The following is a 24,612-nucleotide window of genomic DNA, read 5'->3' on the forward strand; positions in this document are numbered from 1 at the left end:
CACAGAGACCAATGGAAGAGACGAGAGAGCTGAAATAGGCGCATGCTTCCATGGAGTCTGCCAGGAATGAGGTGCAAGCTGTTCCTCCCACCCAAGTGAAAACACAATTTAGATATTTTCCTCGGTGCCTGAGCACGTGGGCTTTCTATGCAGATGGCAACGTTTCAGTAGAAACTTGCAAATCACTGAGTGAAAAGATGTGTCATAAGTGTTCCAGCGGTGAAGAGGATCGTATCTGTGAACTGTGTGGAGACGGGTTCCTGGCAGTGCTTGTCGGGGGCCGGGGTGAGGGGCGGTGAGGGTGAGGAGCCGAGAGGCCGCACTCACAGGGGACGTAGCTCTAGCTGCAATGTCTTAGCACTTAGATGAGTAACAGCAAATGCGCGCACAGTTCATGTTCACGGTTCTTTCCCGGTGGTGAGATCAGGTTGCTATGCTCATCTTTGTGGTTTTCTGTGTGTCCCTTTGACATTCCCCAAATGACATTATGTACTTTCCATGGATGAAACCATATTCTGCTAACAGGTCAAAGTATTGAACAAACCTAATCCTCGCTGAGATTTTAGAAAATTATTTTTTAAAATAAATGTTTTATGTGTGGTTTTATTACTTTCCAGAGAAGTGGGCTGGTTATTTTTGTCATGTAAGAGATACCCACTTATTTCGAGTTCTGGTAAGATTTTGTTCATTTAACCAAAGATTCTCTAAGGCACAAAGTTTCAAATCTTTTCTGATGATTGGAGGTACGATATTAGTATTGAGCTCACACATAGAAATCAGTAAGTAGAATAATGTTCTGACTATCCTCTTAGAATGTCTGTACAATGAAACTACAGAAAATGCCCCAAAATGTATGACATAAATACATTTTAATGTTTAAAATATACACCAAGAGCATAAATAATGGCATAGAATTTCATGGCCAAGGTTTTCACTTCGTGTGGGTTTTTTCACTTTGTTTACGTAAATGAGAACCTAGATTTCCAAAAGATGGTTGTTTACTTGCCCTTTTCACTTTTTAAATCAAAGTTTGTTTTCCTTTTTTGGAGATGACAAGGTCAAGACCGAGCGAGAACTGCCTCCGTTTATTTACGGACCAGATTTTAAGTGCCAGAGCTTTCAGTACACAAAGCATCAGTATTTCCATGTTCATGGAGGGATTGAATTCGATATCACCACGCCTATGATCGAGACTGCGTTGGAAGTTTTTCAGGTGTGAACGATTATTGTTCCTGAGATGGTTTGTCGTTTCAAGGCTCTCTCGTCCTATTCTCCGCTCAGCCTCTGTTGGAGGGGTCGGCAGCCCTCGAAATGATTATGTTTCCCTCTCACTCATTTTCCCAGACAGTGTGTGACGCGTATGAATTAGGCGCCAACTGCGCCTAAGGTACCACGTCAGGTGTCAGAGAGAAAATGGGAAGTAGCTAAGTACAGCTCTCATCCTCACAGATGGTCGGGCCTCTCACGGGCAGTATTAGCCCAGGACACTTGGCCAAACAGTGAGTCGGAGTCCCTGGCCACGCACTGCATGGCCTCCTATTTTGCTCAGAGGTGCGTGTTGGAGCAGAGGGCCTCCGGAGCAGCGGTCGCCAACCTTCCGGACCTCCCGGACCACCAGTGGCCCAGGGACCGCCGGGTGGCGACCGCTGCGCTAGAGTTTGGGAATAATAATTCTTCCTCTGGATTGTAGTCTAAATTTTACGCATTTCTATTGTCATTGCTCTTCAACCTTTCCTGTGTCTTTTCTTTTACGTTTTTTTCTCATTCCCAGAGTAGGGATATGGTACATACAGTTATTATTAGGGTTTGAGGGGATATTGTTTTTTTTTAAATTGTCATTTGCAGGCATAAAATTTCATCTAAAAGACATCACAATCGTTGAGATTTGTTGAAAGATTTTTATTTTTTATTTTTTACTAACGTAACTCATATTTTAGGACAATTTGGAAAAAATACAGGAATGTGCCGCTAGCACATTTGCAGAAGATTCCGGATACAAAGAGTATTACTCCATCCCGGTCATGGAATTGAACGGAAAGAGGTGAGGACGCTCAGTAGTTCCTCCCAGCGGCCACCGCTGTTGAAAGTGAGCAGAAAACAGACACGTGTCCGATTCCAAGGCTTAGCTTACGACCCGATGCTGGAGGCCTTAGAACAAGAAGAGCCCCCATGCGTGACACACGGACCCAACAGAGTACTGGAAGTTGTATGTATGCCCGCTCTGTGAAGCACTGTGTAGCGGTCCTTAGAGATGGTCGCTTTAGTGAACATTGTCTGGTCTGCACAGCTCTGTACGTCCTAGAGTGTATGGGCATTGATGGGAGAGCCTTCTGAGTGGGACCCAGGCTCCCCGCCCCTCGATTCCAGTGAGTGAGGCGAACCCCTAGTGATGGGGTGGCCCCTCCACAAGCCGGGGCCCCTGGAGAAGGGGCAGGGCCCGCCCCCAGCCCTGGCCCTGTGCTTGCGAGGTGTGGGAGGGAACAGCCTTTAGCGTACAGCCTCGCGTCCTGGTTTCCTCTGTTAGGGATGACGGTGTTCAGGAAGGATGGCAACCTCAGGTACGTGGGACCTGGTCCTCAGACATGCCTGCATCTGTGCAGAGACCTCTATACTCAAACAAGCGGTCAGAGGACAGGTCAAGGCAGGGGAACCAGCCTCTGCCGGGTCAGAGCAGAGGGCTTCCCTAAGATCTTCTGTTCACTGACCCCTGGGGCCTGTGACCCTCCCCCCCCCACCCCAGCTCCTGGACAAGGAATGCCCCGAGTGTAGTCAGTCCCCGACTCACCTCCCTGAAAGTGTGTGAATGGAGCGGGCTTCCCAGCACCCCCAGGGGACTGATGGCCACTAAGCAGCAAGCGAGGAGCCATGGGAGGGCCCGCCGTCAGGACCACTGTATCCACAGCTCCGACTAGTTGCATCTGAAGCAGAACCCAGGCGGCAGGAGAGGCTCCCACTGGCGGAGGTGGAGTGGGCCCCAGGCGCCCCCTGCAGGAACAGGGGTGGCAGACGGGAGAAGACTGCCTCTCCCTTCCCCCTGGGAAGGAGCCTGCAGCAGGGGCGCCCCAGGGTTTGTGACTCCCCTCCAGACTGAGCAGCCTGGGCTCTTGTCTACCTGCGTCTCAGGCCCTGAGGGTGGGGTTTCCCTGTCCCTGCTGCAGGGAGTACACACCGTTCCAGGGCTCACCCGAGGCAGGTTCTTTTTTTACATATATTTCTGCTGGTTTCAGAGAGGAAGGGAGAGGGAGAGGGAGAGAGAGAGAGACCAAAAATGAGAGAGAGTCACGGATCAGCTGCCTGCTGCACACCCCATACTGGGGATCGAGCCTGCAATCCGGGCATGTCTTACCTTCACCCCCTGGTTCATAGGTAGATGCTCCACCACTGAGCCACACCAGCTGGGCTCAAGGCAGACTCTTGAGAAAGTACATGGAGGCATAATTACATTCAAAGAGTTAATATATACATTGGTAAAAGGAAGGTAAGAGATGGTTAAAAGGTAAACCCAGAACCTCTTCAAGCCAGAGTTCTAGCTTCCAGTGACTTAGCAATGTCCCTGGTCACTGGCCCGCGTAGCACAGAGTCCATCAGAAGGGCCAATATGGAGAAGATGCTTGTTATAGAAAGACTTGATTAACAGCCATTGATAACCATGTAATTAAATGCTTATCAAGTACACTTTCAACTACAGTTTTGTATTTAATTGTTATAAAATGTAAAGTTTTACCAGCATATAAAAAAATAGCAAATCAAAGTCAGAAAAACTGACCTTTTTAAAATTTTTTTTTTAAATAGCTATTATGTGATCAGTTTCGAACTGGAAACGTTCTATCAGCAGCTGTATAAGACGCAGTGGTGGGGAGCCATCAACGAAATCGTGAACAACCTGAGACCCAAGAGACTCCCGCTCACAGACACTCAATTACACGAGCAATTTAAGAAGAAATTTGGTTTCAAGAAAGCTATGAAGTGCAAGGTATGTCCGTAATGACCACATAATTTTGTGTAAGAATTTATATATCACAGTCAAGTGTATGTCTCAAATTTTCATCTCAGGGTCAAATCACAGGTTACGTAAAGTTTCCCACATGAAATGAGAATCCCACGTTACCGCCTAGAAAGCTCTGGATTGCACATCAGGCATGATTACCAAGCAGCCTGTTCATGAACTGGATTGTGGTTAATATTAATAACTAGAGGCCCAGCGCGCGAAATCACGCGAAACTCAGCCCTGCCGCCACAAGACCCATCAATGCACCTCCTGGTGACCGGTCATTTGGTCATTACGGCGTTACAGCCACTGGCCTTTTATAATATAGGTGGCTAATATTTATTAAGTGCTAATTATGTGTGCCAGGCATTATTATAAATCCTTTCAACACACCCTTTCAAGGTACCTGTGGTCTGGTCACCACTCCTATTTTACAAACGAGAAATCCAAGGTGCAGCCAGCTACGGAGCTTCCCACATTACATGGCTCCCACCTGGTGGAGCCTGCTTCCCCGGGAGCTGAACCCAAGCGCAAACGCAGCATCCTGACCAGATCTCTGCACCTGCTTCAGCCTCGATGCCTAGCATCTCAGCTGGTGTCTTAGGTGGTGAGCTCACCAGTTTCAAAGACTACACTGGCATTTACCGACCATTTATTTGTTTTAATGTCTATACGTTAAAAAATTTAATAACCTGCTAGTTTAACTCTAAAATATTAAGTAGTTGGAATGTCTCAAAGAAAAGTGTGACAGTCTGGCTGGTGTGGCTCAGTGGTTGAGCATTAACCTATGAACCAGGAGGTCAGGGTTTGATTCCTGGTCCAGGGCACAGGCCCGGGTTGTGGCCTCAATCCCCAGTGTGGGGCGTGCGGGAGGCAGTCAATCAGTGATTCTCTCTCATCATTGATGTTTCTCTCTCTCCGTCTCCCTTCCTCTCTGAAATCAATAAAAAAATATATTTTTAAAAAGTGTGACATTTTTACCTCTTCATTTTAAGACCTGGAGCAAAGAACACTAACTGTATTTCTTTCTCTCTTTTTTAGTATTCATCATCTTTATTGTTCTAAGGTTTCGATAGCTGTAGATTTTGAGTTTCGAGACCTCTGCATTAGAATGATATTCTTAAATCAGAGACAAGGAACCAATGCTCTCCCTTTGCTGTTAAAGTATTTCAGAAAGATGTTTGTCCACCGCGTTTGGCTCGTCTCTAAAGAAAGACCTGCAACCTCTCCCTAAAAAGGGTGTAGGAGGGTGTAGGGGGACTTCCCAAAAATAAGGTTTCGGGCTCTTGATGTTCCTCTAAGAGCTCCAACAACTGTAATCATCGCCCAGTGAGGCACTTTCCTCAAGGGTCCTGGTGGAAATTCCACCGACACTGGGCACAGGTATGTGAGGGGACAGAGGTCGCTGCCTTGTAGCCCTGAAGCGAACTCTGGCCTCGCTGATGATCCTCAGAGCATCCCCTTCGGCATGAAGTCTGCGGTGGAGAAAGGGCTGTCCGCCGTCTTCCACACGTTCAGCCGCAAGACCTCCAGCTCCACGATCAACGTGTCGGACGAGGCGGGCTACGCCATCTTCCACCACGCCGCCCTGCACAACCGCGTGCCCATCATCTGCCAGCTGTGCAAAGCCAACTTCAACGTCAACCAGCGGCGCTTCATCATGTTCAGCCAAGGTGCCGCCACGCTTTCAATCGTACAGAAGGGCCGAAAGGGCTTTCTTTTTCTTACCCCTTATTCAGCATTAAGAATGCATGTCGAGCCCGGACGGCGTGGCTCAGTGGTGGAGTGTTAACCTAGGAACCAGGAGGTCACGGTTCGATTCCCGGTCAGGGCACAGGCCCGGGTTGCAGGCCCTTCCCCAGTGTGGGGCCTGCAGGAGGCAGCTGATCGATGTTTCTCTCTCATCATTGATGTTTCTCTCTCTCCCTCCCTCTCCTTCCCTCTCGCTCTCAAAATCAATAACATATTAAGAGAGAAAGAGAGAGAGAGAGAGAGAGAGAATGTGTGTGAATTTTAGAGCAAGATTACTATGTGGTATTGGCGCCCAGAGTGGAGTTGAGGTTCCTGTCCCGTTTCTTCCAGAGGGTCCCCTTTTGTTGCCTGAGGATCACGTGTTGCTCTCTTACCTGCTGTGATTGGTCGACCCTGTTTCCCTCACTTGAATGGAAGCTCCGGAAATGGGCAATGATTTGGCTCGCTTGTTGGTCATGGTGCCCCAGGGCCCAGAAGGAAGCCTGGCATGGTGGGCGCTCGGGAAATCCTTGCTGAGGGAATGCCTGGATGTAGGCGCGCGGGGCAGCATTTGAAAACTGCTGGCATAAAGGCAGCGGCTCCCTGCAGGGGTCAGAGGGCAGGAGGGCACTGGAGATCCGGGCGGACCCTCCACTGCTTGTGCCAGGCTCTCCGCCCGGACGGTGTCTCCCACCACCTGAACTTAGGCTACGTTACAGCAAACATCCTCTAGAATAACAGCTTTAGGATTCGTGACCCCTTGGGGGCTACCCTGTGTAGACTGTGAAGAGTAATTTCCCTGGTTACTAGCTACACCCCCATACTTGCATATTCTTTGGAGTATATTGAACCGAAGTGGAAATGACAGGAAGTTGAAGCTGCAGGTGGAGGCCGAGGGGAGCCATGGGAGCCGCTGGTGCATTGTTGCTGCGAGGTCGCCATTTCGGCCAGCTCTCGGCAAGCTGTGTCCCATCTGCACTCACCAAGGAGAGCGCTCTGCCCTCAGCCTGCTGACTACCGATACGTTCTGTGCTCTGTCACTATAATTAAAGTGCTTGGATGCTAAGATGCCTCTATTGCTCAATTAAAATATTCAATCATTGTTTTTTTTAAAAAAAGAGCACACATTCAGTCACGTTTAAATGCAATGGGTAGTTATTATTCAAAGATGTGTTATATTTTAAGTCCTTTCGGTGTGAAAAAAAAAGTTGGCAAATTAGAGTCATTCATCCTGTTACTACTTAAATTTCCACTGGCTGAGAATTGGGTAGTTTTCTTTTTAAATATATTTTTAATGATTTCAGAGAGGGAGGGAGAGAGAGAGTAACATCGATGATAAGAGAGAATCATGGATCGGCTGCCTCCTGCACGCCCCACACTGGGGATTGAGTCTGCAACCCGGGCCTGTGCCCTTGACTGGGAATAGAATCGTGACCTCCTGGTTCATAGGTCGGTGCTCAACCACTGAGCAATGCCGGCTGGGCTGGGTAGACGTTGAAGCATGTTGAGCAATGCTGGCAATGTCTGCTACTACTTAACCAGCACAAAACTGCTTCAACGGTGCTTCTGACCCACCACTGGAGGGGCAGCGAGATGTCAGATGCACACAGTATGCCCAGATGCTTGGCCCAAGGCTATCCCTAGTCCGGGCTCACATCACCTGTGTCCGAGCACCGTCTTTCTGTCCTTCTCCGTAAGAGTCTGTTTTGGCTAATTTAGGAAACTGCTCTATATTAATCATCCTATTCCTATGTGTGTTTCTCTTTAAACAGAGTCATCAAAAACAGACGGAAAAAAAGAAAGAAATGGTAAGACGGAAGTAAAGTGCTTGGTGCATTTTAGAATGTTATTGCACATGTTAAAACTTGTCTTAGGGCCTGTAGTCTCCACAGTGCTCCGTCTCAGGAGAGTGTCACAGGATGGTGTTCCATATACACTTTGAAATGTGAGCTTTTTCTCCCCCTGGTTAGTTATTCATACTCCAAGGAGTTTGTTTGTTCCATTTTTTAACTGTGAAATTTGTAGTCACCTCTACCTATTTTTAGAAAATCAGATCCAAAAGTCGGTTTTATACCTTACCAGGGGTCCTCAAACTACGGCCCGCGGGCCACATGCGGCCCACCGAAAACATTTATCCGGCCCGCCGGCTGTTTTTGCCGCCGCTGCCTGTCCTGCTTAGCAGCCGACTGGTCCCGGGCCCGCAGTGCGCATGTGTGGAATGTCTGAGGGACGGGGAACTGGCCCCCTGTTTAAAAAGTTTGAGGACCTCTGCAAACAGACAAAGCCCAGTTCATGGTACTTAGATGTGCTGCCACCTAGTGACCGTATCCATCGGAGGTCAGGACAGTGGGCACATCCCAGGGGAGGCCCCACAGGACCAGCCCGGAGAGGGCGGAGACGGGAGGGGTGATGCCACAGGAGCCGGGGAAAGGAACCCAGTTAGAGAGGAAGATGTCACCCATTCACCCTGAGAGGTGAGGCAAGAATTGAAAAACACCCACCGGATTTAGGGGCGGAGAGGCCTTTGGAAGCAAAGGGAAAATAAACAAGAAATAGCTTATTTTATCACAGAAAATACTGACCACATTGACTTAATTTTTCAACTACTTCGTATTTTCAATGTTGCTTATTGCTAACTTTCAAGGAAGTATTACTTGGTAATGGCCTGGCAGCCCGAGTGAAGTTAAGTCCATGCAGAATTGCCTACAGTTATGCTCTCAGTGCTTCTCTCGAAGCTTGTGTCCCGCACGCGGCTGAGCTCTGTGGCCGGGCACCAGCACGGCCTGGCCCCGGGCCTGCTGGGCCTCGGGCCCCTGAAGGCAGTGCCCGTCCGTCCCAGGTCCGACGCCTCTGCACCTGGCCGCGCAGGCCTGCTCCCTGGAGTCCACCACCTGCCTCCTCTGCTTCAAGGCCGACTACACGCTGCCCGAGAAGCGGGGCTGGATGCCCATCCACTTCGCCGCCTTCTACGACAACATCTGCGTCATCATGATCCTCTGCAGGAAGGACCCCAGCCTGCTGGAAGCCGAGGCGACGGCTGAGTAGGTCACCGAGCCTTTGCAGACGTGCACCCCGTGCTGCCGGCTTGCCCCGCCCGCGGGCCGGAGAGAGGCTGGGGGAGTGAGCCGGGCCTCCTCCACCGCCGTGGGGCGAGGGTGACAGAGAGGAGACGTGGCTTCCTGTGTGTGCTCCGTCACGATACCACATCCCATGTCCCCGGGGTTCCAGGAATCAGTGCACGCCGCTGCTCCTCGCGGCCACGTCAGGAGCGCTGGACACCATCAAATACCTGTTCTCTCTGGGGGCCAACTGGAGGAAGACAGACACCAAAGGCAACAACATCATCCACCTGTCCGTGCTGACCTTCCACACCGAGGTGCTCAAGCACATCATAGAGCTCCAGCTCCCCGAGCTCCCCGTTTGGAAAACTCTGGTAGGTGAGTAGAGAACACATAATCTCTTTATGAAAAAACCAGAGGACTGGTGCACGAAATCCATGCAGGGTAGGGTCCCTAGGCCTGGCCTCCCCGCCTCCTCCTTCCCTCGCTCCCTCAGCACCCCGCTGCCACCACTGGTCGCCTGCTATGTTCCACGCCATCCCCTGGTGGTCAGTGTACATCATAGTGAACGATCAAACTCCCGCTGTTCCTGTTGAACTTCTGAGTGGACAATTTGCATATTAGCCTTTTATATATATAGATGTTCTGACTATTATTCAGGTTAATTCGTGATACTCTGAGATGGGGCAAATAAAATGCAGGAATACATGCATTGTGCTTTAAATATGTAAAAACCATGAAAGCCCTAGCCAGTTTGGCTCAGTGGATAGAGCATCGGCCTGTAGACTGAAGGGTCCTGGGATTGTCTCTGGTCAAGGGCATGTACCTCGGTTGTAGGCTCCTCCCCAGCCCAGGCCCTGGTCAGGGCACATGCAGGAGGCAAACAATTGATGTGTTTCTCTTACATCAATGTTTCTCTCTGTCTTTCCCTCTCTCTTCCACTCTCTCTAAAAATCAAGGGGAAAAATATCCTTGGGTGAGGATTAAAATAAATAAATATATAAGTATATAAATACATGCATACATAAATAAAAAATCATGAAATAAAAAATGTTAGGTTAAAACCAGAAATAGAAATAGCACCAAACTGTATTTTTGTGTGTGTAAGAGTAGTTTTATTTCTAATTAAAGATAAATAACCCAAATAGACTACATTTTACACAATTTCATTTATTTTTATGTTCCAATTTTCTCCCGAAGTCCAACCATCCTCTTCTCCATCAAAAAAGCAAATTAAAAAAGTAAAGGAAAGAGGGAGGAAATTAAAGTTTGAGTGGAAAAGATTCCCTCCAATTTATTCTTCATTCCTAATTTTAGAGACAGATTCAGTAACATTTCCCCTCAGCATTTGATAAATGTTTTGTGATTTTTGTCCAAATTTGTACTCGATCTATCCAGAAATATTATAAAGGTGAGGCTTAGTAAGCCAAGTGAATGGACCCGTCTAATTTTACTCCTTCCCACTAAAATCACGTGGAGGTTAAATGAAAATAACACCGCCAGCAGCAAACATGCATTCAAGAGGAAATAGGAGAGGATGCAACAGAAATAAAATATTTACTAGTAGGCAAGCCTGAGGCCGTGGCTGGTGGGAGAAGCCAAGCCAGGCCAACAGTGGGAGCACGGAGCACCCGGGGCCCACACCCCAAACCCTCCCTGGGCTCAGGACTCGTCAGCAGGGCCCCTCCACAGGCTCCCCAGGAAGGACCCAAGGGTGCTCAGCAGGCCCTGCCGCCCAACAAGCAGGAGACTGGGAGCTGAGCCACGAGAAGAGCCCATGGAATGTCAAACATGACAGCAAAGGCACGTCCTGGAATGGAAACTGCCCAGGCCAAGGGGTGGATGCGGGATTCCCAATAGATCCAAAGATAGCTAAGCTGAAGGTGAAATAGAATAAGAAAATTATTGCTCGGCCAGTGTGGCTCAGTGGTTGAGCGTTGACCTCTGAACCAGGAGGTCATGGTTCGATTCCTGGTCAAGGCACAAGCCCGGGTGGTGGGTTCCACCCCCAGTGTGGGCGTGCAGGAGGCAGCCGATCCGTGATTCTCTCTCCTCGTTGATGTTTCTGTGTCTCTCCCTCAAAGAGCGTGGGGTACGTGATGTGTTCAGCACCTCACAGAAGGCCACGCGCAGAGGGACTTGAACGGAGGCGATGGTGGTGATGGGGAGATCTCCATTCCTGGCTGCATGTGCCTCGACAGAAGCAGAGCCAGCCCGTGCCCTTGTGTTTGTAAAGCGCTAACACGTGTTTCCTGTGGCTCCCGCCAGAAATGCTGCAGGGTGACAGCTATAAGCGGAAGATGATGGCGGTCATGTCTTTGGAGGTGATTTGCCTGGCCAAGGAGGAGTACTGGCGGTGCATTCTGGACGCAGGTGAGGACAGTGGATGAGCCGGCTTTGGCTTCTGCCGTGGGCTCTATTCCATTCAGTGAGTCACTTTAAGATCCATTTTTCTTTTCCCCGTGGACCCTGCACAGGATCAAATAACGACAGAAATCCCAGTTCTCTAAAAACGTGCAAGTTTAGCAATGATAGTAAGTTACCACGCTGCTGCTCTTGCTTAGAAATGATAATTTCTGTGTTCCGTATTGACATGGTTCGCTTTTTAAGTGAGAAGTCGCCTCTGTGGGCTTCGCGGCAGCCCTGGGCTGGCAGGCAGCTCTGCGTGCAGACGTAGGCTAGCTGCGTGCCCTCCCTAAGCCTCGTTTCCTCGCTAATCAACCGGTCCCGCCTCCTGGGGCTGTTTGGAGAACAGCACTGTCCGACGGAACTTTCTAAATTGATGGGACTGTCCTGCCGGCGCTGTCCCACAGTCGCCAGTACTCTCAGTGAATATTGAACGCACATGAGGTGCTGATAAACATCTGTCGAATGTGGGGGTGAGAAAGTTACTCTGGGGAGTCCCTAACTGTGCTCCTAAAAGCTCGTGCCAACGTTCCACGTGTAAAAGTGAACCACAGATAACAAGCCACGGGGGAGATTGCATTTCAGGCAAATAAAAAACGCCCGAATTGTGCCTATTATATTCGCCAGCATTTTGTGTTTGGGGTGTAATGTGCTGTTTTCTTTTTAAAAAATATATTTTTCTATTGATTTCAGAGAGAGAGATAGAAACATCAATGATGAGAGAGAATCATGGATCGGCTGCCTCCTGCAGGCCCCACACTGGGGATGGAGCCCACAACCCGGGCCTATGCCCTTGACTGGAATCAAACCTGGGACCCTTTAGTCCACCAGTCAATGCTCAACCACTGAGCCAACCAGGCCAGGGCCTTAAGCATTATTTAAATCTTATTATGATCCATGGACGACAAATGGTCACAAAATAATCCATGCTCTTTCTAATCTCTGCTGCAGGCACCATTCCCGCCTTAATCAACCTGTTAAAAGGCTCCAAGATAAAGCTACTGTGCAAGACGGCGGGGCTGCTGAGCAACATCTCCACGCACGCGAACGTGGTGCACGCCATCGTGGAGGCGGGGGGCATCCCGGTCCTCATCAACCTGCTGGTGTCGGAGGAGCCCGAGCTGCACTCGCGCTGCGCCGTCATCCTGTACGACATCGCGCAGCTGGAGAACAAGGAGGTCATCGCCAAACACGTGAGTGCCGTCGGGAGGCATCATTCCCTCCTCGAGAAGAAGCTAGAACAGGGCCGCTGCCCCGCACACCCATCCCGCTGTCCCGGACAGAGAGCCGAGCTCCTTCTCCGGTCCCCTCAAGGCAGAGCCCCACACCTGTCCTCTGCCCGCACTGTCTGTGGCCAGTGGGGGGGAGGTGCTCTCCCTCCATGGACACCTCCTACTCATGTATCATGGCTCACATCGCAGAGGCCGCCTCGCTTTATTGGAAGTGAGGTTGCCTTCCTGTGTCTGATCTTCTTGAATATTCTTTTTAAAAAATATATATTTTTATTGATTTCAGAGAGGAAGGAAAAGGGAGAGAGAGATAGAAACATCCATAATGAGAGAGAATCATGGATCGGCTGCCTCCTACAAGTCCCCCACTGGGGATCGAGCCCACATCCTGGGCCTGTGCCCTTGACCGGAATCGAACCTGAGACCTTTCAGTTCACAGGCTGACGCTCTATCCACTGAGCCAAACCGGCGAGGGCTTCTTGAGTACTCTTGCATGATTTCTTTCCTCCATTTAAAATTAGGAAATGCTGTTCACATTTAAAAACAATAATCTATGTTGCGCAGATACGATCGCCAGTAATGAGCGCACCTGCAGCGGCAGAGATTTCCACACGGGCTCTGTATTCAACGGATCTTAGGCAGTCGCTCTACTTTTTCAATGTTATTCAATGTCACAGCGAACTGGCAGCCTCGATTGACTTGGGTCTGAAGGAAGCTATTTTAAAATACGTTTGTGGAATACTCACCTTAACAGGACAGCCCACGCCATTCTCAGCACCGTGGTCCCTGCCACGCCGGTGCCATGCCAGTGGACATCTTTGCTTATGGGTGGCATCTGCAGCGGCTTGTCGACGTGCGGCTCTCAGGGAGGGCTGCCTGCTGCTCAGATGAAGGCCGTGGTGATTGAGCGAGCTCTTCTCCTTCAGAACGGGATCCCAACGCTGATAAACCTCCTGAAGCTGGACATCGAGAACGTGCTGGTGAACGCCATGAACTGCATCCGGGTCCTGTGCATGGGCAACGTGAGCAACCAGCGAGCCGTGCGGGACCACAAGGGCATCCAGTATCTCATCACTTTCCTGAGCGCCAGCTCGGGTGAGCCTCTACTTGTGCATTATTATTATTATTGTTATTTTTAATATATTTTTATTGAGTTCAGAGAGGAAGGGAGAGGGGGGGAGAGAGAGAGAGACACCAATGATGAAAGAGAATCATGGATTGGCTGCCTCCTGCACGCCCCCCACTGGGGATGGAGCCTGCAACCCGGGCCTGTGCCCTGACCGGGAATCGAACCCTGACCTCCTGGTTCAGAGGTCGGCGCTCAACCACGGAGCCCCGCCGGCGGGCCGTATACACTGTCCACATTTGACTTTACAACAGGAGAAGCGAATCTGCTGTGTCTTTATAGTCTTGCTTTTTAAGAGACGTAACTGACTGGCTCTGGAATTCCCCCGCAGACTTGCTGAAGGCCGTGGCCTCGGCCACCATAGCGGAGGTGGCCCGCGACAACAAGGAAGTGCAGAACGCGCTGGCGGCCGAGGGAGTCATCCCGCCGCTGGTGGCCCTGTTCATGGGGAAGCAGCTGAGCGTGCAGGTGAAGGGGGCCATGGCCGTGGAGGCCCTGGCCAGCTACAACCCGTCCATCCAGAGAGCGTTTCTGGAGAACTCCCTGAGTAAATACCTCCTCAAGCTCCTCAAGGTAGGACCGGAGGCCCGGTGTCCTTTTCCTTAGCCAGAGTATTCACTACTGACTTCAGCTCAGTGCACAGAAAACTGAAACCCCTTCTAGAATAAACCTTTTCTAAAATGGGGTGTTCCAGCCCTGCCAGCCTGGCTCGATGGTTGGACATCGACCTATGAACTAGGAGGTCACAGTTCGATGCCCAGTCGGGGCACATGCCCGGGTTTCAGGCTCAATCCCCAGTGGGGCGTGCAGGAGGCAGCCGATCCATGATTCTCTCTCATCATTGGTGTTTCTCTCTCTCTCTCTCTCTCTCTCCCTCTCCCTTCCTTTCTGAAATCAATAAAAAATATATTAAAAGAGCTCAGTGATTGAGCATTGACCTATGAACCAGGAAGTCACGGTTCGATTCCTGGTCAAGGCACATGCCGGGGTTGTGGGCTCCATCCACACTAAGGGACCGTGCAATGACTCTCATTGATGTTTCTATCTCTCCCTCTGCCTTCCTCTCTGAAATCAATAAAAATATATATTTTCGGATTTTCTCTTAAACAGGCCTTTGAAATCAGCGTGAAGGAACAAGGGGCCGTGGCACTGTGGGCCTTGGCGGGACAAACGCTGAAGCAGCAGAAGTACATGGCCGAGCAGATCGGGTACAACTTCATCATCAACATGCTCCTGTCGCCGTCGGCGAAGATGCAGTACGTCGGTGAGTTGCTTTCCAGGCGCAGCTCTGACCCGTGAGCCCCGGGCTCCGGCGTGCTGCCTGCTTTCTCATTTTATTTTATTTTTTTAAATATGTTTTTATTGATTTTATTTATTTCAGAGAGGAAAGGGGAAGGAGAGAGAGAGAGAAACATCAATGATGAGAGAGAATCATTGGTCGGCTGCCTCCTGCAACCCGGGCCTGTACCCTGGCAGGGAATCAAACCCATGACCTCTTGGTTCATGTGTCAGTGCAATATAAATATAAATATATTTGTATTCATTTCAGAGAGGAAGGGAGAGGGAGAGAGAGAGACATCAGTGATGAGAGAGAATCATGGATCGGCTGCCTCCTGCACGCCCCCCACTGGGGATCAAACCCGCAACCCGGGCCTGTGCCCTGGCCAGGAATCGAACCGTGACCTCCAGGCTCATAGATCGACCCTCGACCCCTGAGCCCCGCCGGCCGGGCCGCCTGCTTTTCTTTTCCAGGAGGCGAAGCCGTCATCGCCCTGAGCAAGGACAGCCGGCTGCACCAGAACCAGATCTGCGAGGGGAACGGCATCGCGCCGCTGGTGCGCCTGCTGAGGATCAGCAAGCTGGCGGAGGGCACGCTCCTGAGCGTCATCCGGGCCGTGGGCTCCATGTGCATCGGTGCGTGACCCGCCTCGGTGTCCAGACCGTCGCGATGCTTCCCTGCCTCTCGGCCGCTGCCAGAGCCGCCACCATGTTTAATGTAGATATTGCGCTGCTAATTCTCCAAGGCCTGACTGAGGACAAGTGGTGAAGTTCAATTTCTTACATAGGCTCTATTCTTGCACTCTGGTTAGAGATTTCAACCAGAATATTCCTCTAGTCATTTTTATAAAATCAAACGGTAGCATCATAAGCTTAAGTACCTTGCACGTAATAATTCTTCAATAAATGGCAGCCATTATTGTTCCTTGATAGTCTAATATTTATAATTTTGTTGTTTTGTGACTTAGAAAATTGTATCCACTTCTAATAGTAGATTTTCCACTTCACTTTGCCTTTTAAAAACTTAATTCAGGTTAAATCGGTGTCGCTATAGCATTCCCTTTTGTCATTTACTAATCATGTTCTTTGACCAGAGGACACATCCACTTGTGTTTATTTGCTTTTCAGTAAGTTTAGATCCCTGAGGGGGACAGCACCCCTGGAGTCTGTGCCCAGTGGCCCTCGCCGGAAGGGGCTTTGGGACTCAGCACGAGCCACGCACTGTGTCCGTGAGAGTCGCCTTTCCCGGGTGACTCAGTTGTGTCCGGCTCTTTGCTTGGTGCTCATGAGCGCGTCTCTGGCCCAGAGAGAATCCAGTTTCCTCTCGAGCACACACACCTTCGCTGAGAAGAGCTGTGCGCTCCCTCTGGTCCCAGACCTCCGCGTAAGCCACCAGCTAAGACCTGGACCACAGCCTCCGGACCGTTAGAGGTCCCGTTCCCAACGGGCCCAGAGCCCGCAGCCGCAGCTCCGCGCACCCCCAGGCCGAGGGGGCAGAGCTGACTATTCATGTGGTGCAGGGCGCGCTGTCAGCCACGCACACCGCCCTTGCCAAGATGGACAAACATCTCATGATGTGGGCCTTCCAGGTGTCGCCCACACGAGCAACCCCATCAGCCAGCAGTTCATGGTGGAGGAGAACGCCTTCCCGGTGCTGATCCAGCTGCTGAGGAGCCACCCGTCGCTGAGCATCAAGGTGCGCGAGGCTGCCTGGGCCCTTTCCCACGCGGTAAAAACGAACATAAATGGGACATTTTAAGATTAAATGGTATCATTTGCAAGTTCACGAGTACAATACAGATATTAAACTTCTAAACAAAACTCTAGAGGTTTCACACAAAAAAGTTGCTACAAAGATAGTCAATTTTATTAAAATATTTCTTCAAAACAGGAACGTCTGTGTCCTCCTCAGGGATGATTCCCAGCATTTCATCCCTGTGTCCTCAGACACTGGTTGCTAAAGACTGGGTGGGGGTCCCAGGGATGCGGGCTGTAGGTCGCAAAGTATCTCAGCTCTAAGTGAATCCTGTGGTTGCTACGCCCAAGAAACAGCCCCACCTCCTGTTCCTCAAAGTGAACGTTGCCAAGTAGCACTACGAGCTGTGGAGGAGCCGTCCACCACCACCCCCCCCCCCCACTGACCACTAGCAGAGTGCCTTCAGTGAGATGACGTGCACATCTACTCCAGCCCCTTCCTAAAGCTCTGCAAATCCGGGACATCGATAGTTGGCCAGGCAGGAAATGGTAGCAACCAAGAACACATTTTCTCTTCAAAACTTGGTATGGGCTCTATTGGAAATGAGAAAATAGAAATGAGCAAAGAGGAAAATATGTAAGTAAACATCGCATTATTTCTTTAAGGAACGTGTTTGTTACCAGAAAAGATGTTTTAAGTTATGTGGCTTTTCTGGCTATGAAAGAGATTATGTGTGTACTAGAGGCCCGATGCATGAAAGTCGTGCAAGGGGCTCAGCCCTCCCAGCCCCGGCTTCGTCCAGAAGGTCGTTCAGCTGTCTGGTCTAATTAGCATATTACACTTTTATTATTATAGATGGGAGTTGAATTAGGGAAAAGAAGGAAGGAGCTCATGCTAGCGATGTTTTTGGCTTGAATTGTAGTGAAAACTACACTGACTTTCAAAGTACCCATACATTTCGGAAGACTATGGAAAATGCCACGTAAAGTACATTTTTATTTTTAAACATGCATTTTCATGGCAAAAGAGTTTTCACATCAATGGCACCTACCTATTATTCAGTATCGATTCTCAATGAGTTCTTAAAACTTGTTAAAACAGAACAGAGATACACTTCAATACTTTCCCGCAAATAAAATTCTATAGTAAACGAAATACTTCTGCAACAGTCGTGCTTTTCAAACCCATAACATTTTTCATAGGAATGCAGAGTGTAGTTCCTAAAAGCGTAACCACTGCATCCTGCAGTACCCAGGTTCCTTTACATCCTCTGAAGGACTTCAAATCATGACCCCAGAAACAGAGGCCAACCCTCAGCGCTCCTCCGCGGGCTCCCCTTAACTTACGGGCGGTCCAGAAAGACTTACAATGCACAGGCTGGTATCTGATAAGCAGTTCAAAACAGCTTAACCCCTGCCAGGAAATTCATTTTTTAAAATATATTTTTATTGATTTTAGAGAGGAAGGGAAAGGGAGGGAGAGATAGAAGCATCAGTGATGAGAGAGAACCATGGATCGGCTGCCTCCTGCACGCCCCACACTGGGGATTGAGCCCACAACCTGGGGATGTGCCCTGACCGGGAAGCAAACTGTGACCTCCTGGTTCATACGCTGATACTCAACCACTGAGTCATGCCGGCCGGGCCCATGCGAGGAATTTTTTTTTTTTTAATTTAGATAAAGAAGGGATACACCTGTGCCCAGCACTCAGAGGCAGAATCCTTCCCCCGCTGTTTGAAAACCGTACGGGACATTCCTCCCGAAGTTGTAAATGCCAGTGAGAGAGCTGGGATCCATGGGTTTTACAGTATCTTCGGATTAGTACATCCCCTAGCAATGTCTGCATGATAAAAATGCCAGTGGATAAGCCGTGAGTGACAAATAACCTTTGAAATCCACGTGTCCAGGTGGAGGTGGCCTTTTCCTTGGCCTGCATTGTCCTGAGGAATAAATTGCTGCAGAAGGAATTGCAAGAAAATGAAGGGTTCAAATATGCGGATGTCCTCTTTCTTTTGCATGCCCAGGATAAGGTAATCCCCTTACAAAATATTAGTGACCATCACGCCCAGGATAAGGTCATCCCCTTACAAAATATTAGTGACCATCACGCCCAGGATAAGGTCATCCCCTTACAAAATATTAGTGACCATCACGCCCAGGATAAGGTCATCCCCTTACAAAATATTAGTGACCATCACGCCCAGGATAAGGTCATCCCCTTACAAAATATTAGTGACCATCACGCCCAGGATAAGGTCATCCCCTTACAAAATATTAGTGACCATCACGCCCAGGATAAGGTCATCCCCTTACAAAATATTAGTGACCATCACGCCCAGGATAAGGTCATCCCCTTATAAAATATTAGTGACCATCACGCCCAGGATAAGGTAATCCCCTTATAAAACATTAGTGACCATCACGCCCAGGATAAGGTAATCCCCTTATAAAACATTAGTGACCATCACGCCCAGGATAAGGTCATCCCCTTATAAAATATTAGTGACCATCACGCCCAGGATAAGGTCATCCCCTTATAAAATATTAGTGACCATCACGCCCAGGATAAGGTAATCCCCTTATAAAACATTAGTGACCATCACGCCCAGGATAAGGTAATCCCCTTATAAAACATTAGTGACCATCACGCCCAGGATAAGGTAATCCCCTTATAAAATATTAGTGACCATCACGCCCAGGATAAGGTAATCCCCTTACAAAATATCAGCGGTCATTTAGAAGAAGGTTTTGAGACGACCTCCTCAAATTACTACCACGTCTTCTTCATGGCGGTGTTCAGGCGCCTTACTTCAGAAACGGGAAATCTCTCTGGGAGGCCCTTAGTTTGTATTGGTCGAATGATACTGTCCTACATTTCTCACAGTTAGCACACTTCATTTTTGAAAAGTAGCCGTTTTATGTGTTGGGTCAAGCCAATACAAAAACAAAACAAAAAATCACCCAATCTCTTCTATCCTGAATGCATCAAATCTTTGACCCAATTTCATGAACTTTCAACCCTCTGCGGTCTGCTGCTTCTGCAATATTCTAGAATGGTGCTTCTCAGTCTACTCATGATGAAGAAATAGCTTTCCCCCACTGATCTGTTAATTATATATCAAAAAAAGCTTTACATTTTGCAATAATTTTAGACTTTCCAAAAATTTGCAAAAACCATACTGAGTGTCCTGGGATACCCTTCATCCCGTTTCCCTGATGTCAACCAGGACATGAACATTGACACGTTACCATGAACCAGTCTGCAGGCCTGATTTCAATGTTGCCTGTTTCCTCACAAAGTCCTGTTTCAGTCCCGGAACCCAGTCAGGGATTCCACATTGCACCTCGTCGTTGCATCTTCTTAGTCTCCTGCCCTCTGTGAAGCGCAGGCCCTGGGATTTCAGGATTTCATGTTTTCCTGATCTTGACAATCTTGGTAAGTGCAGGCCCATTGTTTCATGGACTGCCCCTCAATTTGACTCCTCTGATGTTTTCTTATGAGGCGACGCATTTTGGCAAGGACACCGTAGCAATGACATAGTTTTCTTCACTCACCTTCCCAGCAGGTACATGACAGTGATGTGTCTTCTGACTGGCAATGTGAACTTGGGGTACTTGGTTAGAGCGGTGTCTGTGAAGTTACTGTTTTTCCCTTTATATGTAAGACGTATCTTGAGATGAGACACCCCGAGGCCATGCGAATATTCTGTTTTGCCTTGTATTTTGCTCACCAATTTTAGCATGCGCGGATCAACAGGATTACGGTGGCATTTACCTGATGGTGATTATTTTTTTAATTCCCTCATTCTTCCACTGGTATTTAACTGTAAGGAAGACCCATGTCTTTAAAATGCTTATTCTCAGTTTCTGTAATTCTGTGGCAACCATTTCGTGGACTATCGCTGGCCCGTGGGCCACACTGTGAATAGCACTGGCCCTAGAAAAACTCCGGGTCCTCTGTGACCTACAGTACACTTGGCGGTGAGGGAGGAACAATGCCGACCACGCCTCTCTCCGTTCTGAGAGATCTGGGAAGGGGAAAGAAGAGCTGTCACTGCATTACTTTTTTCCATACATAATTGGACTTCACCCTTGGCGCACAAAAGATGCAGTTCGCTCTAATAACCTGGAGAATAAGAGGGCGAGGAGTCTGCATTCATGTCTGCCTCTCAAAGCCGCCTTTCTCCCTCTCTGCTCTTCCCGCCACCTGTCCGTCTCACACCTCTTCCTCAGGGACAGCTTTCTGCTCCCTTTTCTCCTCCTGCCCATTTCACTTTGTTCCCCTTCCCTCCCAACCACCTGCTTCACTCTCTGGACCCTATCCCCCTTTTTTTTTTAAAAAAAAATTATTTTATTGATTTCAGAGAGGAAGGGAGAGGGAGAGAGATAGAAACATCAATGATGAGAGAATCACTGATCAGCTGCCTCCTGCACAGCCCACACGGGGGCTCGAGCCTGCAACCCGTGCATGTGCCCTGACTGGGAATCAAACCATGACCTGGTTCATAGGTCAATGCCAACCACGGAGCCACGTCGGCTGGACCGGACCCTATTCTTTGACTGAACCTAATACCTTTCTTCTTGCCTAGGGCCAGGTGACCACTTTGTGTATCTATAATTTTTATTATGAAAAATTTCATAAATTGACAACTCATGGTCAATCTTATTTCCTCTATCTACCTATTCACCATCTCTGTGTTATTTTTAAATCCAATGTCAGGGATCATCTAATCTTATCTGTAAATATTTTTCAGTATGTACATATGGCATTTTTATATGATAATTCATTGTGGCAGAAGAAAACTCACTAAGATTAATTGTTCTCTCTCTAATACTGTTCAAGTAAAATGTTAAAAATAAGGCTTAGTCATTAGGTTCTATCTTTGGGGCCTATCTGGAAAATCTACCATACTTGTTAATCCTTGGCAAGCAGACGGTCTCTAAAGGAAAATTATTATTTGCTCTTTTCCAAGCCCTAAAATGTTAAAATGTGATTTTAAGAAGTAAATCACTTTTATTTAAAATTTCTCTTTTAGGATACAATACAAAAGAATGTTACAAATGAGCTTATTTTAAGAGATGATAATCGTCCCACAATGCATAACATGCAATAGATAGCCTGTTGTACAAGGGAAGTTTTGATTTATTAACGCCACTTTGAAATGTTGAAAATAAAATGTTAAAACAAAATAGTTGAGGGAAAATAAAATTACAGTTTCCTGTTACCATTTAGATATTTGGTTGCATAACCAGTAATCTAACATTCCCTTTAAAAATTAATTTTTCCTCTTTTCTTCTACCTGATACCACAACCTAATCCTCTATTTTTTCTGTTCAATAACAATTTGGAGAAACTATTATCTATTCTCGCCAACACATTAATGCCCTATTTTACTCCTAGAGGTAAGAATGCAATATATTTTAACAGGCGAGGATGAAACCCTCTGGCCATGGAACATGGTAAGTGAAGTGGCTAAAGGTAACGCATGTCTCTCCTGTTTCTAGGACATCCGCTTAAGAGCAGGCTATGCGCTGACCCTTTTTGCCTTCAATGACGTCTTTCAACAATATTTAATTTTGGAAAATGGAATAATGACCCTGTCCATCTTTGAACCTTTTCTTGAATCAACCATTGAAACTGAGAAGGCGATGGCAGCATTTCAGGTGTGACATTGGAGTTGACATTCCCATGGGTGTCGTTTTAGTGAAAACTTGCACATTAGAAAAAAGTTTGGATCTGGAAAAATGGTTCCTGGTTTGTAAAATTCACAGTAGTTTTCACACCAGCCCCTTTCACATCATTCGAAAAACAAAACACATTACCTATGAGGATTTCTTCATTTATATGGAACTGTACAAGTTAGAATGGAAGTTTTGCCTTCATACACTACCTGATGTTTATGAAACGCTGTTGGGTGGATAGGCAGGTAGAGGTATTTTCGTCACCTGCGTTTGATAAGGAAATAGGTAGTGCAAGGTGGCATTCAACACAAGAGTTCCCTGCAGAATCTTAGCTGACCACGCACATGCTTCAACCCATGACAGCTAGATGTATCTGGGTTCTTCTGTCTTATTCTCCCTCTTCTTTTTTCCTCTATGATTTTTAGGAGAAGTATTTTCTTTCTCTTTTTTTAAAGTTATTTATTTATTTATTTATATTTATTTTTGTTAATCCTCACCCAAGGATATTTTCCCATTGGATTTTTTTAGAGAGAGGGGACACACACACACACACATCAATGTGTGAGAGACACATTAGTTGGTTGCCTCCTGCACAAGTCCCAACCGGAGCCAGGGATCTAGCCTGTAACCAAGGTGCATGCCCTTGACCAGAATCGAACCCGGGACCCTTCAGTTCCCGGGCTGATGCTCTATCTACTGAGCCAAACCGGCTGGGGCAAGAAACTTTTCATATGAACCCTACTTCAAGGATATAAAAGTTACAAACATTGTAGAAAGAATACTATGGCCTCCCATGGTCACTAAAATGACCAGATAGGGTCAAGGACTCGCTAACTCCTCCTCCTGCCTCTTGCTTCTCTCCCTTTTCTCCCCCCTCCCTTTTTTCTTTGCTTCTCTTCTAGTCAATCATGCCAAATTACTCCTCTTACCTCCCTGAGATGTACCAAATCAATCAATCAATGCATCAATAAAAGCTTAATCAGCGAGGCTGAGTAGAAGATGCTCAATGATTCTTTGCTTCTTTTTCGTTTGTAGATTATTATATTAGCTAAAGTCATCATAGATGTGGACCATATCACTTTGTCTTCAAGAGGAGTTACTATTCTGATCGATAGTCTGTATTCCCTCCAGTCCACCACGATTGTCTTGACAGGTAAGAAATGACCAGCATCTCATTGTAGCCGCCTAAAGCTAGTTGCGCAAACACGTTTCTGTAGCCTGAGCCCGAGTAAAGAACTCAGCCTGACACTCTGTCACGCAGCTGGAAGCCTGGGCCCACAGGGGAACATGCCCGTCTATGCTGCACCCCAACGAGGAGCAGAAACTCTGCACACGGCCTTTTGGCTTTCACTACGTTTTCAAACCCTTCCTTCTTTTTTCCAGAATTCAAAATGAGAATTCAACTCTGAGCTACCGTAAGAGCAGGCACACACTGACTGACAGTAGTGACAGATTTGTACCGACGCCCCTCCGCCTGGCTTCCTTTTGACCAATGGCCCACGTTTTGCTAACAGTGAAGGGCCCCCTACACTGATCTGTGGTATAGCAAGACCAGGGGGCCCAAGAGCGGTCTTGACACCATGCTAACCACGTGACTGTATCGAGTCCAGATCCAACTCCCCAGATGATCAATCAGTAGTCATTGACTTCATATCACTCTCAACATGACATGGAACAGTAGCAGAATAACAGCGCGATGGAGGAACTGCTACCAGAAATCGTAATAATAAAAGGCTCATATGCAAATAGACGCCATGCCCTCACGCCGTAAGGACCGCTCAGCTGGAGGCGCTGGAGCACCTCTCGGGCCTGGCGCTCTGGCGGGAGGCGGGGCACCTCCTCGTGCGATTTCTCGCGCTGGGCCCCTAGTAAATAAATAAATAAATAATAAATAAATAAATAAGGTATTTGCTCTTTAGCTGAAATGGGCCACTTGAAGGCAGCAGAGGAACCTCGACTTGCTGTCCTGGGAAGAAAACCTCGGACTTTCAGGCGTCCCCTCTCTTACGTAACCTGCTTCACTTGCACTGTTTGTGACAGAAACCCAGACCATAATTTGGGGGAAAATTTATTCTACATATAAATGCTTTTTCTCAGCACTTCTTCATTAGCAGACATGTCTTATGACTCAGACGTTTTTAATATTATGTGCAGATAACCAAGAGCACAGCTTATCCGTAGCACAAAGCCTTTTTCTCGTTTAATTTGTAGGGAACTTAATAGCCAGCCTGGCTCACTCCAGAGCTGGGATTCCAGCGGCGTTTGCCACATTAGGGACAGTCCAGCGGCTCTGCTACCATCTGTACTCCGGAAAAGAAGAGGTAAATCAAAAGTAATGTTAGCCCAGTCGGCGTGGCTCAGGGGTTGTGCATCAACCTATGAACCAGGAGGTCCTGGTTCGATTCCCGGTCAGGGCA

The 24,612-nt window shown here is 48.1% G+C and overlaps 1 protein-coding gene across 1 annotated transcript in view; it reads left to right on the forward strand.

The window, feature by feature from the left end:
* Positions 1-24,612, forward strand: part of ANKAR (ankyrin and armadillo repeat containing) — a 45,772-nt gene that overhangs the window by 13,878 nt on the left and 7,282 nt on the right. Inside the window, exons 4-21 of the mRNA XM_059702538.1 lie at positions 1,050-1,213; positions 1,938-2,041; positions 3,793-3,973; positions 5,442-5,661; positions 7,492-7,527; positions 8,559-8,760; positions 8,948-9,156; positions 11,047-11,151; positions 12,136-12,377; positions 13,340-13,508; positions 13,871-14,112; positions 14,650-14,803; positions 15,292-15,453; positions 16,407-16,513; positions 18,421-18,543; positions 22,019-22,177; positions 23,231-23,348; positions 24,407-24,516. Coding sequence (XP_059558521.1) covers positions 1,050-1,213; positions 1,938-2,041; positions 3,793-3,973; positions 5,442-5,661; positions 7,492-7,527; positions 8,559-8,760; positions 8,948-9,156; positions 11,047-11,151; positions 12,136-12,377; positions 13,340-13,508; positions 13,871-14,112; positions 14,650-14,803; positions 15,292-15,453; positions 16,407-16,513; positions 18,421-18,543; positions 22,019-22,177; positions 23,231-23,348; positions 24,407-24,516 — 2,807 coding nt within the window. The remainder of the gene's footprint in view (positions 1-1,049; positions 1,214-1,937; positions 2,042-3,792; positions 3,974-5,441; positions 5,662-7,491; positions 7,528-8,558; positions 8,761-8,947; positions 9,157-11,046; positions 11,152-12,135; positions 12,378-13,339; positions 13,509-13,870; positions 14,113-14,649; positions 14,804-15,291; positions 15,454-16,406; positions 16,514-18,420; positions 18,544-22,018; positions 22,178-23,230; positions 23,349-24,406; positions 24,517-24,612) is intronic.

This window comes from Myotis daubentonii, chromosome 7 (genome assembly GCF_963259705.1).
Source record: "Myotis daubentonii chromosome 7, mMyoDau2.1, whole genome shotgun sequence".
NCBI classification, from domain to species: Eukaryota; Metazoa; Chordata; class Mammalia; order Chiroptera; family Vespertilionidae; genus Myotis; species Myotis daubentonii.